This window comes from Rhinolophus hipposideros, assembly GCF_964194185.1.
Source record: "Rhinolophus hipposideros genome assembly, chromosome: 8".
In the NCBI taxonomy this organism is placed as follows: domain Eukaryota; kingdom Metazoa; phylum Chordata; class Mammalia; order Chiroptera; family Rhinolophidae; genus Rhinolophus; species Rhinolophus hipposideros.
The window spans coordinates 95,282,434-95,299,209 of NC_138054.1; the positions used below are offsets into that span (position 1 = coordinate 95,282,434).

The 16,776-nt window shown below is 63.9% G+C and overlaps 2 protein-coding genes across 2 annotated transcripts in view; one reads left to right on the forward strand and one right to left on the reverse strand.

Moving 5' to 3' along the window:
- The window catches only part of ACAP3 (ArfGAP with coiled-coil, ankyrin repeat and PH domains 3), a 14,453-nt gene extending 9,414 nt beyond the window's left edge, over positions 1-5,039 (forward strand). The window contains 11 exon segments of the mRNA XM_081055363.1: positions 33-144; positions 400-608; positions 688-757; positions 879-973; positions 1,050-1,252; positions 1,421-1,525; positions 2,557-2,655; positions 2,754-2,974; positions 3,156-3,265; positions 3,342-3,452; positions 3,539-5,039. Coding sequence (XP_080911489.1) covers positions 33-144; positions 400-608; positions 688-757; positions 879-973; positions 1,050-1,252; positions 1,421-1,525; positions 2,557-2,655; positions 2,754-2,974; positions 3,156-3,265; positions 3,342-3,452; positions 3,539-3,686 — 1,483 coding nt within the window. The 3' untranslated portion in view covers positions 3,687-5,039.
- Positions 5,040-6,159: 1,120 nt separating this feature from the next.
- Positions 6,160-16,744, reverse strand: SCNN1D (sodium channel epithelial 1 subunit delta; the record flags this gene model as incomplete). The annotated part of the gene is given in 14 exon segments (XM_081058080.1): positions 6,160-6,446; positions 6,565-6,840; positions 7,009-7,066; positions 7,158-7,236; positions 7,360-7,477; positions 7,688-7,786; positions 7,905-8,129; positions 8,131-8,233; positions 8,430-8,620; positions 8,716-8,923; positions 9,700-10,070; positions 11,802-11,901; positions 13,508-13,601; positions 16,216-16,744. Coding segments are annotated over 14 exon segments (2,703 nt in total). The 3' UTR covers positions 6,160-6,194.
- Between the last annotated feature and the right edge of the window lie 32 nt (positions 16,745-16,776).

The following is a 16,776-nucleotide window of genomic DNA, read 5'->3' on the forward strand; positions in this document are numbered from 1 at the left end:
GCCTGCCCAGCCTGATGGTCCCCTTTCTCCAGGAGCTGCATGCTGCAGGCTGATTCAGAGAAGCTGCGGCAGGCCTGGGTTCAAGCTGTGCAAGCCAGCATCGCCTCCGCCTACCGGGAGAGCCCGGACAGCTGCTACAGCGAGGTGTGGCCCTCCAGCACCCGCCACGTGTGTGCACAGGGCCCCTGCAGGCTGCATGTGAGCGTGTGTGTGCGTGTGAGCATGCAAGCGTGGGCATTGTGTTTGCATTCGAGCATGTATGTGCATTGTGAGTGTGTGCTTTGCTTCTGGGGCTCCAGCCTGTGCTGGCACCTCTGGCTGGGGAGGAAGAGAGGGCCTGCTGGGGAAACTGAGGCTGGAGCTCCTGGAGGGCTGAGTGGCCCCTCACTCCATCCCCAGAGACTGGACCGTACAGCGTCCCCGTCCACAAGCAGCATTGACTCCACCACGGACCCCCGGGAGCGCGGCGTCAGGGGCGAGAGCGTGCTGCAGCGCATGCAGAGCGTGGCTGGCAATGGCCAGTGTGGCGACTGCGGCCAGCTGGACCCCCGCTGGGCCAGCATCAACCTGGGCGTGCTGCTCTGCATCGAGTGCTCGGGCATCCACAGGTGGGCCCACAGGGCACGCCGGACGGGGGCGCTGGGGCTGAGCCATGCCCTGACTCACCCCTGCCTCCCCACTGTCCAGGAGCCTGGGTGTCCACTGCTCCAAGGTGCGGTCCCTGACTCTGGACTCGTGGGAGCCAGAGCTGCTGAAGGTGTGTGTATGGGGCCATTGCAACTGCCAGCGCTGGGGAGGGAGGGTTGGTGGCAGGAGTGGGTGTGCACGCTGGGGGTGTGAGAGCTGGGGCTGAGACCGCATACCCTGTGTCCTGCTAGCTGATGTGTGAGCTTGGGAACAGCACCGTGAACCAGATTTATGAGGCCCAGTGTGAGGGGCCGGGCAGCAGGAAGCCCTCGGCCAGCAGCCCCAGGTGAGGTGGGGGCAGTAGGGACAGACCTGGGGAGCCCCAGCCTGTGAGTGCAGCCTCATGTCCACCCCTGGTCCAGGCAGGACAAGGAGACCTGGATCAAGGACAAGTACGTGGAAAAGAAGTTCCTGCGGAAGCTGCCCTCTGCACCAACCCGGGAGGCCCCGCGGCGCTGGCGGGCGCAGAAGTGCCAGCGCCACCACAGCTCCCCCCGTGCCCCTAACACCCGTCGCAAGGTCCGGATGGAGCCTGTCCTGCCCTCCGTGGCTGCTCTGTGCTCAGGTGGGCAGGCTGCCAGCAGGCTGCACTTCAGCTCGCACACCTGGGCAGGTGTGGGGAGAGGGCTCCAGCAGGGATGAGCTTCCAAGCCCCAGACCCCAGGGAGGGCGGGGTGGGGCAGGAAGCAGGGCTCAGGGGCGCTCCACGTGACCGGCTCCCTGCCTCGCTCAGGCGCCATGGAGCGGAGGTTCCGCCGGGATTCCCTCTTCTGCCCCGACGAGCTGGACTCCCTCTTCTCCTATTTTGACGCAGGGGCTGCTGCGGCGGGTCCACGCAGTAAGTGCTGTGAGGGCCCCAGCCCCCTGCTGCCCACCCCTCAGCCCACCCCTGGCAGTAGAGCTGGGCGAGGCATGGCTCACCGGGAGAGTGGACGACAGTGGACTGCCATGCCCACTTGCTCAGGGATGGGTGGGACAGGCGTTCCTTGCAGGAGGGACTGGGCTGGGCAGGTGGTGTCATGGACAGTGGCCTGGTGGTGGGGAGAACTGGGAGTCAAGCAGGGCTAAGACTGGACTGACTTGGAGGCAGAGGTCGTGACCCTGGAGTGATTGTGTGCTGTGTGCACACAGGTGTGTGTGTGACTGTGCACATGGGGTATGTGTTATGGGTGTGCGCGTGTGCATGTGTGCGCTGATGGCTTGGACAACTGGGTGGTGGAGCCAAGCTTGTGAGAGACAAGTGTGCACCTCTTTCCCACTCCTCTTGGAGTTAGAGCGCAAATGCTACAGGTCGGGGCTCTCCCCCGAGGGTTGCCTGCTGATGGTTTATCAGCACCCACTGGCCTGGGGCGTGTGTGGAGCCCCCCAGGCAGTGTGGGCCGAAGGCATGGACCAGGGCCAGGAATTGGCAGCGCTGGTGGGGATGTCAGGGGTGACCGTGGGCAGCAGAGGGCGCTGCCGCACCATCCCTGAGCCTGGGGCCCTTCTGCCAGGCCTGTCCTTGAGGAGAGTTCCTAGTGCGCATCTCCAGGGCTTGGCCAAGACCCCGTCACTGGACAGTGACCACCCAGCAGGCGTCGATCACAAACAGGGCTGAATGCCCACAGCCTGCACATGCCCACACATCCTGCTAGGGCTGACCTGCTAGAGGGTGGGCGACCACGTGGGGCTGCCCTTGGCTCCTTGGAGCTGTTACTTGTTTTATGTCCCTTCCTCCCATCCTGGGCAGAGCTCACCTCTACCTCCTAGTGGGGGCTAGTCCTGCCCCTGGGGACATGCCCTGGAGTCATGGGTGGGGCTCCGGCTTCCCCCAGAGCCCAGGGAGGAGTCAGGCACGCTCAGGACCCCCTCTGCCCACGGACCCCGCAGGTCTGAGCAGCGACAGTGGCTTAGGGGGCAGCTCCGACGGCAGCTCGGACATCCTGGCTTTCGGCGCGGGCTCCGTGGTGGACAGTGTCACTGAGGAGGGTGGGTGCGCACCTCCCCACCTCTGCCGAAGTCCCTCCCCAGCCCTCCCCCCTCCTCCGGGCTAGGTCTCCGCTCCTGACCGCCCCCCCTCCTCCCAGAGGGCGCAGAGTCGGAGGAGTCCAGCGGTGAGGCGGACGGAGAGGCGGAGGCCTGGGGCCTGGCGGATGTGCGTGAGCTGCACCCCGGTCTCCTGGCGCACCGTGCGGCGCGCACCCGCGACCTCCCCGCGCTGGCTGCGGCGCTGGCCCACGGGGCCGAGGTCAACTGGGCGGACGCGGAGGACGAGGGCAAGACGCCGTTGGTACAGGCGGTGCTAGGGGTGAGCGAGGCTGGGGCTGCGCGCAGGACGCAGGCGCACGCTGACGCTTTGGCGTCCAGCCCGGACCTGTGGCGTGTACGCAGGTCCCCTAGGCCTCCCTTGGACACTGCCTCTGTCCCGGCTGGGGGTGGGGGCCTCCCGGGGGCGTCCTCCCTCAGTCTGAACTGCCCCGGCCCCCCAGGGCTCCTTGATCGTCTGTGAATTCCTCCTGCAAAACGGAGCGGACGTGAACCAAAGAGACAGTCGGGGCCGCGCGCCGCTGCACCACGCCACGCTCCTGGGCCGCACAGGGTGAGTCGTGGGTGCTGCTCCCGCGGGTGGGGCCGGTCGCCAGGGCCCGCCCCGACTCGCTCCCTCCGCCCCTCAGACAGGTCTGCCTGTTCTTGAAGCGGGGTGCCGACCAGCACGCCTTGGACCACGAGCAGCAAGACCCTCTGAGCATCGCGATCCAGGAGGCGAACGCCGACATCGTCACGCTGTGAGCTAGGGCGCCGTGGGGGCGGGGCGCCGCGGGGGCGGGGCGCCGTGGGGCCCAGGCGGCGCCCTCACTTTGCACTTCCCCAGGCTCCGTCTCGCGCGCATGGCGGAGGAGATGCGCGAGGCCGAGGCGCCCCCGGGCCAGCCGGGCCCCCTGGCGGGCAGCAGCCCCACGGAGCTCCAGTACCGCAGGTGCATCCAGGAGTTCATCAGCCTGCATCTGGAGGAGAGCTAGAGTGGGGCGGGCCGGGAAGTGGCGGGACCCCCGCCCGTGCCCCCACCACCCTGCCGGGCTGCCGGGCCCATTTCCCAAGAAACTTGGTGCCCAGGCGCTCCTGGAGCCCCAGCAGCCCTGCCCTCCTCAGAGCGGCCCCGAACCCCAGGGCCGGGGCGGGACGCCAGCACTGAGTCCTCTGAAGCCCCACGTCCCCCCTCCCCGGAGGTGCTGCATGGTCTCGTACTCCTCACCCCATGCGGGACCCTATGTCTTCAGGTGACTCTTTCCTCGGGTGCCTGGGTTGCTCATGTCACAAATCATTCTCAAGGCTCCATGTCACCTTGTGCACCCCTGTCCCCTGGGCATGTGTCACCTTGTGCCCCTCAGCCCTGGGGGCCCATGTCATCTTGTGCCCCTGTCCCCGGGGCCCATGTCACTTTGTGTCCCCACCTTTATTGCCCCAGACACCGACCTGCTAGTTGGGTCCCTCCTATACACCCCCATAGCCCCTCCACTAGGCCTTGGGACTGGTGGCTGGCCACCAGCCCCTTGCGAGGGCAGAAGGGGCAGCCCATCCAGGGAATCAACCCATGTACCTCACTTAGTGACCCCAGCGTCCAGGCTGGGCTTCTCGGGTGCTGGGGGGAAGGGGACTCTGACCTGGGGCCTCAGCTCTGGCTGGACGCAGGCGTCCCCAGGCCATGTGGCTGGCCACGCAGGCCCCGTGCCGGGCGACCCTGGACCCGTCCCCTGCCTCCTGCAGAGGTACTTGGCCCAGCTGGTTCATCAAGGACTTTGGCACTTTGCACCCCAGCGTCTGACATTCTGTCACGGACTGAGTGGGTTTTCTACAACCACCTGTTTTCACGTTGTCTCTCCTCTTTCCTCCGTGGACTCTGGAGGGCCAGCTTGACCTGGGCTCTGTCTGCTCCTGGGGGGGAGGCCTCTGTGGCTTTGCCCGCCTCGCCAGCTCGCACCCTGGGCTGGGCCCTTGGATGGGTCCAAAGGGTCCCTCAGCTCACTCCTAGGGCCCCCAATGCCTTCTGTGTTCCCCTTTCTGGAGCCCTGGGGCAGTGGCTGGGCCTCTCCCCAACTTGGGTCCTTGGTCAGGCCAAGGCCAGTCAACTGGTCACTATGCAAAGGCTGCCCAGGGGGTCTCCATGGGCAGCGAGGTGGGCACTGACCAGGCCTCCAAGTCCCTTGCCTGCTGGCTGCAACCCCTAAAGAACAGAAGTAATTCTTCCCTCTCTCCCTGCTTGAGCTCCGCCCTCACCCGCACTCCCCTGCCTATCAGGGCCTCTTGCCTGGGCCCCAGGCTGGCGGGACCGCCCCTGCTCCAGATCAGAGTAATAAACTGCTGCTTGCACCTGCTGCGTGTCAGTGGCTGGCTCACCCACCTCACTCGGCCTCAGCTGGGGAAGACGTGTCTCTGGGCTCCCTGCCTTCCCTGAGGGGTGGCCCTGAGTGGGGTAGTACCAGTACCCCGGAGGGATGCAGTAAGCCAGAACCCAGGGGCTTGGTGGAGGACTTCTTTGATGAAAATTGATTCCTTACACCTCCAGCCCACATTCCCCAGGCCCTTCTGCCCTTCTCTGGACTGGACTGTGGCTCCTGGTAGGATGCCAACTGGCAAGGATTGTCTGGGCCTGGCCAGGCCCCCCAGCAAGCCCTAGCCCTGCAAGGTGGCCCCGTGCCCAGTGTCCTCCTGTCCCCCAGCCCCAGAAGTGTCTGTGGCTCCAAGCGGTGTGGAGGTGCAGCCTGAGGTTTTCGGTTCACTTGGGGAAGAGTGATTAGGAGACATGCACACGTTCTAGCCACCAGATGGAATGGCAGGTTTTATTACAAAGGTTACCGGGTGCCTGGGCCTGGTCCTGCACTTCCTCCCACCTGCCGTGAGCTGAGGGAAGCTCTGCCTGATGCCTGCACACAACCACACACAGGTATAAGCAGACGTGTTGACACAGACTCATGACACTGATATCAAACACACACTCCTGTGTGGAGGCACCCTCTATGCACGCGTGCACCTGCACACAGACTCACTCCCATGCACAGACACATGCAGACACTCGTGTGCACACTCCCAGACACCTATGCGTGCGCGCATGCAAGTGCATACTCGTATGCACACATACATGCACATACATGCATGCACAGACGCTTGGGCATGCCTGGGACATGAGAATCCAGAGTGGTGGGGACACTCCTCCCTGTTCTGGGCCTCCTTGAGAACTGAGGCCACCACTGGGCAGGGTGGTTGGGCTGATGAGAGGCTGTGATTGCTGGGCACCCTAGTCATGGCCTGCCAGTCCTTGGGCTGCCAGTGCTGCTGCTTCCTGGGCCCTAGGTTTGGCTTGGCCAGCTGGGGAGGCACTATGGGGCTGGCCTGGCCCACCCTGGGAGGCCAGAAGAGCCTGCTGCTGCTACAACTCCCAGGATCAGACTAAGTGCAGTTTGGTTCAGTCTTGGGGGACCCACTCTTGGCCTCGCTCTTCAGCTGAGACTCCTGTCAGAGCCCTTGAAGCATCACCAGTTGGGTCTCGGGACGTTTGACCTCATGCCTGCAGTCACTTGGCAACTGGGTAGTCTCTGGCTTGGTGTGGAATGCCCATTACTGCCCTGGCTGGGACCCTGGGCACGGCGGAGCCGGCGGCAGCACAGCAGCACGGTGAGGGCTATGGCGTCAAGCAGCAGCTCCAGCAGCTCCAGGACGGAGAGAACGGATGAGCCGAACCACAGGCTCCACAGGCTGCCCATGGTGGAAAGCAGCTGCGGCACCTGTTGGCACCAGTGGGCAGTGAGCGCACGCACAGGACCCTCAGGCTGGGGGGGGGCACCCCAGTATGTCTGGCAAGCTGCTGCCCCCATGCCAGCCCCTGGTCCCTGGCCGGCTCACCGAGTAGACAGGTGTCTCATCCACTGTGCGATAGTTGAGCTCCTGGTAGAAGATGTTGACCTTGGCCACATTGCTTCTGGGGTGCAGCACAGACGTGGGGGGCTGAGCCCTGGACCTGCATGCTGGGGCCCCTCCCTGGGGGCATTGAAGGGTGAGGGTGGCAGGAGGAGGGGCCCAGACAGGACCTCTGGAGGAGGAGGGGTGCTCCCAGCTGGGGCTTGCGCTCCCGCTGGGGTTCCGTCCGCCTGGCTGGCCCAGCACCGCTAGGATCCAGTCCTACACACAGGAGGGTCACTGAGGCTATGCTCCTCCCGGCCCTGAGGCCCTGCGCGGCGGGTTTAAGGGCAGGGCAGAGGCTGCCGTAGGGGGGGCTCCCTGGGGCCCAGGGGGCTCCTCTGCCCCTCTGCCCCTCTGCCCGTCACCCCACCCCTTCAGGGGACTCACCGCTGATGTGGAGGAAGGCCACCTGGCGGTCCCGGCAGAGAGTTTGTACGAAGACTCCCTGGGAGAGACAGACCCCTGTCACATCCCCGCTGTACAGCACCCCTGTTGTGCCTAGGACAGCGACCCCGATCCCCACACCCAGGACTCACCTGCAGGGTCTGGGGCAGCGGGTCGCACAGGGAAGCTGGTGGGTCTCTAGGTCTCTGTAGAGGCGGTAGAAGCAGTGGCCTGGGGAAGTAGGGGTCACAGGTGAACCCGTTAGGAGCGACCCAGGGGTGGTGGCAGGTTTGGGTTTTGACAGGCTCTGCGCAGGTGGGCGGTGGGCGGGGCGGTGGGCGGAAGGGGCCTCACCCCAGGCCGGGTGCCGTGCGGAGCTGCAGTACTCAGCCCCGGCCGGCAGGGGGTAGAAGTAGTAACCGCAGGAGCAGGTCTCCACCATCAGCTGCTGGAAGCAGGAGACCAGGCAGGCCTGGGGGGACAGCAGGGAATCGGAGCTGACGGTCACGGGGGCAGCCATCCCTCCTGGGGCCGGCCTGCCCGCCTGCGGCCGGCCAGTTCACCTCCTTCTCCCCCCGCCCACCCCGTCGACACCCCCACCCCGTCTCTCTCAACACCGCCCTGCCCCCCTGCCCTCCTCCCTCCCCGTCCGCCCCCCCCCCCCCGCACCCCCAAGACGCACTTGCATGGTGTACGAGGCGGTGTACAGCAGCGGCACATCCAGGCCCTCCGCGCTGTCGGTGCAGCGGCCATAGGGACCCCCGAGCCGGTGCACCTCGTCCTGGGGGGAGGGGGCTGCTTCAGTCCCGACCCCAGGCGCCCTCGCCCTCAGGCCCCAGGGCTAAGCTGGCAGGTCGGTTTGGGGCCCCTGCTCTGTCCGCTCCCAGGGGCCATCGCACCTCTCGGATGCCGATGGTGGTCTCGGTCCCTGGCCGCACGCTGAAGCCGCGGTGCTCCAGGAACGGAGTGTGGTTGCGCTTGTGAACCATGACCTTGATGCCAGCCTCCGTGGACAGCAGCGGCAGGTGGTCCTGCTGCTCAGCCCTGAGCACCAGGCTGATCCCTGGCGGAGAGGGGGCGGGCGTGAGGCTAGGCTGACAGGAGCCCCCGCCCACACCCAGCCCCAGGCTGGCACTCACCGTGGGTAATGCCTGGGCGCTGTGCAGCCCAGTCCCCATTGAAGGTGTAGCAGCTGCCATAGGTGGGGTGGTGGAATGTCTGGAAGTGTCTGGAACCAAGGGCTACACTCAGACCAGCACGCGCCACGCCCTGGACCCGTCACCCATTGCATGTGGCCTGAGGGACCACAGCCAGCCTTATCTCTTGTCCGGAGAGAGCTGTTTGGGACTGGCTGGACCCCAGGGGTGGCACCCACGCCCGCTGGGTGGGGAGGAGAGGAGCGGTCACTGCCCCACCCCACTCACCGAGCCTGGCAGTCCTGGCCATTGTAGCGGCAGGAGAAGACAAAGTGGCCGCCTTGGCTTTGGTGGCTGTCCTCACGGTCAGTGGGCAGCAGAGCCAGGAGGCTGATGTAGTGGAAGCGGTACCATGCTCGCACGGCCGTCACACCGGATGGGTAGGCCCGGTAGAAGCAGTCGCCCCCGGTACTGTTGCACTGGGGGTGGGGGTGTCAGTGCAGCAGGTGCCACACCTGCCTTGCCCACGCCCATCTCAACACCCTGCAGGCCAACAGCGTGCCCGGACACTCACCAGTCTGAAGCCCACTTTGTTCTGGCCACCTGGGCCTCTCAGTCTCTGCAGGCGGATTGCACGGTCCAGCTGGAAGGCAGGCTCTGGGCCAGGGTCCTCCGCAAATGGGGCATCTCCACTCACGCTGAAGTTGAACTTGTAGAGGGCATAGATATTTTCCTGGGCAAATGCATCCAGTGCCAGCAGCTGGCTGCGGGCCAGGCTGGGCCTGTGGGGTAGGGCGTGGCAGGGGCCAAGTTGAGTCAGAGTCACACCCCCAAGGTTCCCTCACGTCAGTCCCAGGGCATTGCTGGGCAAGCCTCTCAGCCCCCACAACGCTGACCCCAAAGGTCAGTGGGCAGCAGCTCCTCCCCCTCCTTGGGATGCCTAGAGGGAGATTCTGAATTGGGAGCCGGGCTTCAGAGTGAAGTCAGGCTCTCAGCCGGCCTGGCCACCCCATGGACTCCCCCATCGCCCTGGCAGCTCACGCCTCTCCCTGTCTTTGCTCCTGTTGCCTCGCCACCTGGAAAGCTACTCTGCTCCCTCCTCTTGGAGGGCTCCCACCATTGAAGCCCAGCTCCAGGCTGCCCTTTTGGAAAGCCCCCTCCCACCTCTCCTCACACTGCCCACTGCTGCCCAGCACCTGGGTGCGCCTCCAGGGTGCCACTCATCACACCAAGCCCCAAGTGGCTCTTCCTGGTCTTTTAACACCTACACCCTTTCAGGGGGCAGCGGGCGCAGAGGTCCTGACTGGGCACAGGGGTGGGGTGAGGTGGCATCATCAATGAATAACCCAAGCTTCCTGAGCCAGTGGGGCTTTCCACTGTGACCACACCTGGAGGGATGTCACAGGCTGCAGAGCTGAATCAGGAACCCCTATCCGGGCTCCTATCCTGGCACCTTAGCTCTCATCCCAGCCACCCAGCACTTATCCCACCCCCAGCCCCTGTCCTGGCCCCCCAGCCTTTCAGCCCCCCAGCCCCAAGCCTGGCCCCCAGCCCTCACCGGTGTGGGTTCATGTCACACAGAGTGACCGATGGGAAGAGCTTTCGTTCCGAGTGCACAGACACAGTCATGATAACGGGGTACAGCCAGTACTGCTCAAAGAGGAGCCCGAACTGCCAGTAGAGCGTGCCCAGTGCGCCCAGGAGCAGCAGCCCCCAGCACACCGTCTTGAGGCGGTTCCGGCTGGAGCAGACCAGGCGGATGGCGCCGTGCATGGTGGCGTTCATGCAGAAGAAGGTGAACAGCTCCCTGAAGGACGTGTGCAGCTCCACCAGCCTCTCTCCGCGCCCCTCCTCTGACAGTGACGGCTGGACCTCGGGTGACTTCCAGGTCCCAAGCCCTGCACCTACTGCTTGGGTCACTGCTCCAGTCTGTGTCCAAGAAACGAACCTCAGCAGGGCCCCAGCCCGCCACCCAGCCTGACCCCCACCCCGGTCTCTCCACTCTGGGCCAGTCAGACTTCCATTGTCTGTCCCTGAGAACTCCCAGGGACACTTGAGTCCTTTGGTCACCAGTGGCACAGCCCAGCCAGCTGACAGTCAAGAGAGACCCCATCAGAGGCTTGTCCACGCTTGGGACTGGCCATGCAGCTATCCCTGTGATGGGGCACGAGGCAGCCTTCTCAGGCATGTCTTATCACAGTGGAGCCAGCCTGAGTGGTGGGGGCAGGAACAGCAGAGGACAGGCGTCCCAGCCCTGCCTAGCCTTGTTTGCAGTCTTGAGGCTGGGTGGGTGTCTGCTGCCGTCCTCCAAATGGGGCAGAGACCTCTGGGGAGGAGCAGACCAGGTGACGTGCTCAGGCTGGGGCCTGTGCGTGTGTGGGTCCAGAGCCTAATGCTGGGGGGACGTGTGAAGATTTGCCTCCGGACCTCAATGGCTTTCACCACGCCCAGCAGCCAATGTGGCCACGTCTGACTGCGTCTCACGGGGCCAGGCTGGTCTAGCCATGTCTGGGCCAAGAGTCCGGCCTGAGTGTTGCTTAGTGTTGTGGCCCAGTGTGGGGCACCATCCCCTGAGCTGAGTCCCCGGGGAGGTCCCATCTGAAGAACTCAGGCTTCAGGAAAAGTGGGCAGGGGGATGGGTGGGCCAGCCAGTGGAGGGGACCTAAGGGCCCCAGGAAGTGGAGCCACGGCCTCTCTGGTCCTCAGTCCTGTGCTGGAGGTTGCAGCAGCCCAAACCTACCCCTGATGCACAGGGACGCTGGCCCTGGACATGCACTGAGTCACTGCATGGGCTTCCTGTGGACTTTCCATGCTGTCCCGATCTCCATCTGAATCATTTTGCCTCCTTGCCACCGTGAGCAGCTTCCCGGGCTCTGGCTCCTCCCCCAACCTGGGGGGTGCTGGGGGACAGCATCTGCTGCGTCTTAGCCAGCACATGCCCGGCCAGGTGTGCCTGAGCTGCTCCCATGTGTCCTGGAAACATGCGTGTTGCAGCAAGCTTCGTGGGCCGGGTACGAGGTGGGGGTGGCCAGGAGCACATGCCAGCACAGGGTGCTATGGTGGGTTCCACACAGCACAGAGCTCTGCACATACATGTGCCCTATGGTCACGCGGAGCCCTCACAGGTAAGGCAGGACCCTTGGCTGCGTCAGGTAAGGAAAGGAGGCTTCTGACTCCAGTAACCACGTTCCTTTCCCCTTTGACACGGAACCCTAACCAACCCCTCCCACGCCCCCTGGGCTGCCAGGCCAGAGGGGGAGCTCTGGAGGCTGGGGTCTTCGGGGCCAGCCACTCAGAGCCTCCAGGGCTTCTAGAGATGCAGGCAGGGTCCAGACACCGGGACAATGTCCCCAGGCGCACTGGAGAGAATGTGGGCACTGCAGGCACAAAACACCTCAGACAGCAAGAGCGGGGGGCGTGGTGTGCACACACATGTGTACACACACAAGCACATATACATGTGTATGCACACACACCAAGCCTTCAGTCACTGGGGGCTGCATGAGGGAGGCTCGGGACCCTCCTGTCTTCACCCTGTGTGTGTGCTCAAGGTGACACATGGGACACAACCCCCCGACTTCAGGCTAGGGATACCCCAAGAGATGACTGCTGGATTGCTCCACATGGGAGGGGGTACCCATATCAGGCACCCCTTGGTACCTGTGCAGGTGCTTCCATTCTCCTGTGGTAGGTGGCCAGACGGTGGCGGCTCCAGCAGGTGACAAAGTGGGATGTGGCCCAACACTGGCTGGGCAGCCTCCTATTTATAACAGGTAGGCATGGGGTGAGGTGTCGGGGAGGGGCCAGCCTGTCCAGGGCAGCCACACCTGCTCTGAACCTGGAAGGAGACACCTTTGGGGGCAGGGATGGGGGTCCCACGCCTGGGTGATCCTTTCTTGCCCAGAGCCTCGGGAGTGAGGCCTGGGACCCTGACCATGGCTGGGACTGAGGGCGTTCAGGTTTCTGGAGGGAGGGGTGAGGCGTTGGATCCGCCCTTGCCCCTCTGCTGCCAGACCCCCTCTTGCTCTCAGGACGGATGCCTGCTCCTCATGCTCGGCACACAGGCCAGCCCCTCAGCTCCCTCACTGCTCTCCACCACCTGCCCAGTTCACACTGTCAGCTCTAAGCACAAGTGTCTTTGGCCAAGGGACGCTGGGCAGGGGTCTCCACCCTCAGAAGCCAGATGTCCCCAAGGCCAGTCACCCAGCCACTGGCACGGGCTAATTGTGGGAACAACCTGGGGCCTGGGTGTGGAGACAGCACTTGAAGTCCCAAGGCACATGGCTCAGCCTCCCCGACAGACACTAAGGCCACCACTGACGACACAACACATGAAGAGGACATACCACACGTCATGGCCACAAACACACGCTAAGAACACACACTACTCAAATCACAAGTCACACTGTCTCTGAGGCTGAAATCCGTGGCCTACATGTGGCTGTGGGAGGCAGGACAACTGAATATCCTGCCCCTACGCCCTTTCTCCAGCTCTGGTCCCACTGGGGGATGCAAGATGTTCCCAGGACGACCCAGAGGCCTCACCATCCCAGATGACCAGCCCCTCAGCCTGGCTCCAGGTTTGAGAGGTCAGCTCAGGCCCTCCTGCTCCCTCCCCAGGGCAGGCTCAGGATCCCTGACACCCCACCCTACATGTGTGCTAAGGACCTGCACTAGGATGAGGGAGGGACGCCCACTCCTGACCAAGCAAGGCCTGGGCTGTGAGAAGGGGTGAGGTCACCTCCTTGTGGCTTTCCAAGGAGGCAGATGGCTACTGGCGACATCTGGGAAAGAGAAGTCTTGCTGGAGGAAGAGCTGGCCAGGGTGTGGGTGCAAATCATGGCTCTGTCACTCGCTGGCTGTGACCTTTCCAAAATTACTCAACGTCTCTGAGCCCATTTCCTCAAGTACAAAACAGGGCTGAGGTGCCTTTTAGCGCTTGAGGCTCAGAAGTGAGACCAGCTGCTGTTACCGGTGTGCAGAATCCCCTCCCCGGTCAGCCTCAGACTCAGTCCCCAGACTTAGCACAGGCTTGGGGTGTCACTGGCCTGCCACCCCTGAGCGATTTTCCTCTGCCCTAGGGGAGGCCTCTAGGCAGAACAGGAAGGCCGCAGGCACTCTGGGTGATTAGAACCTGAGCAATCTGCGTCTCCCAGCATCACAGAGGTTGCAAAGTGAGCCTCCTGGAAAGGGGCTGGAAAGCCCAGCCTCAGAGACCACCCAGGTCTGGTAGGAGGGTCTTGGCCAGCCAAGGGCAGCTTGCAGGGAGCGGAAGTCCTTGCTAGGGGCAGGGGCTGGCCTGCGATGACCCATGCAGTGTGGGACTCGTCAGAGCTGGTCTAGGAGAAGACACAGACCCTCCTTACCTTCTAGGGAAACGCCACAAGGACTGCCAGGGCGCCAACAGAAGACACTGGGGGCCAAGGGTCAGCGCCTGGGTCCACACCCACGTCTGGGCCCCTGGGGAGGGGAGGAGGTCACACAGAGCCTGTCTTTCAGAGGGCAGAGGAGGCCTCCAGCTGCCTTACCAGGACACAGAGACCGCGTCCAGTGGCAGTGAGGCCAGCAGCCCCCAGCCTTTCCTGGCTTGTCCCCTTCACCTGCCTCACCAGGCCCTGCGGGCCCCGGAGGAGCAGGAAGTCCAGCTGGGTCAGTACAGGGCATCCTCAGCTCCTAGTACAATGTGAGCCCATGTGGTCACTCGATGGCTGTGGACAGAACATGATAAGGCCTGAGAGAAGGTCAGGCAGGCACAGCTTGCTGAGCTCAGCCCCACTGGTCCTTTGAGTGGTGGCCTCCAGGCAGGCTGGGCTATCAAAACTTCCGCTTCCAGGCTGGGGTACCCTGGAGACCACAGATGCCTGGCATTTTATGGGATCCACCTAGGCTCAGCTTCCTCTCCTGTGGGCGTCCCCACCCTCAGGGCCAGCAAAGAGTTGGCCTGGGGGGGTTTCTGGTGCAACAGGTGTGATGTCTTGGTCTGCAGGTCTGGGGATTCCTAGTGGGCCTGGGCAGGTGGGTCACCCTCCCTGGGCCTCGCGGTCGGCCCATCTGGTGTCCCTGCCCGAGGTGAGTGTGGGCTGTTTGGCGCCATTGTACAGCCTCCCACCTCCCCCAACAACTGAGGGCTGTCAGGCAGGGGCTCTGGCCACCACAGCGGGCGATCCCAGAGATGCCTCCAGCCGACTGGGGCGGGTAGAGTGAGATTGCAGCTGTGCGGCAGGCTTCTGTAGGATTCAGTGTCCAGCCAGGTATCTCCCGCTGGAAGGGGTGGGGGGTTTGCACACCCCCTCCTTGTCATCTCCAATCTGGCTCTTTTGTGCCTTGGCCAGAGAGTCCTCACTGGTCAGAAGTGACTTTGGCCTTTAGGTCCTGCCCTGGGGAGGGGGCAGCAGGCGTCGGTTGGGGAAACATCCTGGTTCTAACCCTTTTTGGTTTCCTTTTTGGTTTCCATAGGCAGCTCCTATGACACAGAGGGTGGGCCCCTCATCCAAGGTGCTCAGAAGTGGATGGCATTGTCCCCTTCCTGCAGCATGGCCATCCACCGTGCTTGGTGGCAGAAGTCCCTTCCGAGGGCAGCTTTGGGGTTTGAGAAGGTTCCAGTCACCACCTGCCACCAGCCTAGCTGCCCACTCCTGTCCTAACTGCTGAGACAACCAGCTCTGTGGCCAGATAGCTGGGCAGCCTGGGTCTTGCTGACCGGAAGGCAGCATACAAATATGTGAGGCTGGTGGTTTGAGGGCCCCGGAGTCTTGGCAGGACTGCCTGGCCGTACACAGCTGTCTCAGGTATCTTCTCCCTCAGGGTGTGACAGGGGTGCTTGGTGAGCAGGACGCTGGGGGATGGTGGTGAGACTGAGAGTTCTGAGCTAAGCCTCCCTTGGCAGCCTTCCCATTGAGATGTCCCCACGGAAGCTGGCACCCCCACTTTACACAGACACAAATTGAGTCAGGAGAGGGCTGCTGTCAGCCGAGACCCCGGCCCCCACTATCATTGCTCTGCAGGTGTGAGTGGGTGTGTGTTGGACACAGCTGTGCTTGACCCCCCCAGGTGCCCACCCTTCCGACTTCCCACAACTAAAAACAGCTGGGCCCGCCCTGCAGCTCTGGGAGGAGGGGTTGGAGGAGGAAGGCAAGAGGCTGAGATGTCACCTTAGTGTGGTGGCAGGAGGCATTGCGCAGGAGACCACCGCCTCCCCAGGGGAACACCAGCCTTCTCAGAAGGAAGGACAGTAGGGATGATGAGCCCAGGGAGTGGAAGCAGCCTGGGTTCCTGTGGGCTGACCGGCCTGGCGGGGGCCTGAGTGATGTGCACTCCTGGGTTCCGTCCAGGGCCCCGGGCCAGCCCTGCAGCATCCAGTCAGATCCTGTCTGAGGTGCCCCGGGTGAGCCTGGCTGTCCATCTGCCCTGTGCCAGTGGCCATGGCTAGACTTATCCGTGCTTGGTGTCCACTGTCAATTGTCATGTGGCCAGCTAGCTTATCCTGAGAGGCAGGCAGGGTTGTGACAGAAGCTGAGGGGTCGGGCTTTGGACCCCAGCTAGCTCTGCTGCACCGTGATGGCACAGGTCGATGACCACTGCCCCCCTGATAGTCCATGGGCAGCATCACCCCCTGCACAACCTGTGGGAGCACACCCCAGCCCCCGACTGCCTCTTTAGGGAGGGTGGTGGACAGTGTGCTGGCCCTCCAGTCGTGCAGGGCTGTCCCACCCCCACCTGCCATCTTCACGTCCCTCCGAACATTCCCCACAGCAGATGTAAGGTGAAGAACACCAGCTCCAGGCCCCTGCTATCCGGGAACAGTACCCTCCCCTCTGGGACCCCAGTTGCCCCATTTGCCTTCTTCAGTCCCCCTTGCTTGGCGGGGTGGCCAAGCTCTGCCTCCCCCTCCCCCAGGGCCAGGGAGGGGACCGTGGGAGCCGAAAGGGAGCCTCAATGCAGTGTCCACTGGTGCATAATGACCCCATTCATGGGCTGGGTGGAAAATTTGGTAGGGAAACAATGGAACTATTTTTATGAGAATGGCTCTCCCCATGGGCAGGGGCTGGGCACGCTTGCCCACAAGCGATCCCACCTGACACAGGTTCAGGCAGGGCTCGCAGTCCCCACGCCTCCCAGTCCCCACGCCTCCCTGGTGGCCAGACAAGGCCAGCGGCCCAGTACTTGACTCTCCGGGGCCTCGGACAGGTTCGCTCACTGATGGGCGGGGACCTCGAGTGCCCGCCGTTCCTGTGAAGTGGGTACAAGAACTGGGCGCCCCGCCGGACTGGGACGATATTTTGGAAGGTGGCCGGCGGGAGAGTCGGGGTCCCAGTGAACTCAGGGATGGGGCTCATACACGCTCCCCCGGGGTCACCCTTGAACTGGCCTGTCTTCCCCGGAAAGGTGCGTCGCCCTCTTGGCCAGACGCCCCTTAGCCCAGAGTCGTGGGGAGGGGAGTGTAGCGGGTAGGGGGGTCCGGGATCCCCGGGGCTGCCCGCCGGACAGGGATATGGCTGATGGACGCCCGGGAAAGGAGTAGACGCCTGACCACCGACGCCGAGGGGCGCCGGGGAAATGGCCCGCGGAGCTGCCTGCGGTGCGCACGCGCCGACCGTCCCCATCTCGCGGGGCGGGGCTAGGCAGCGAGATGCCG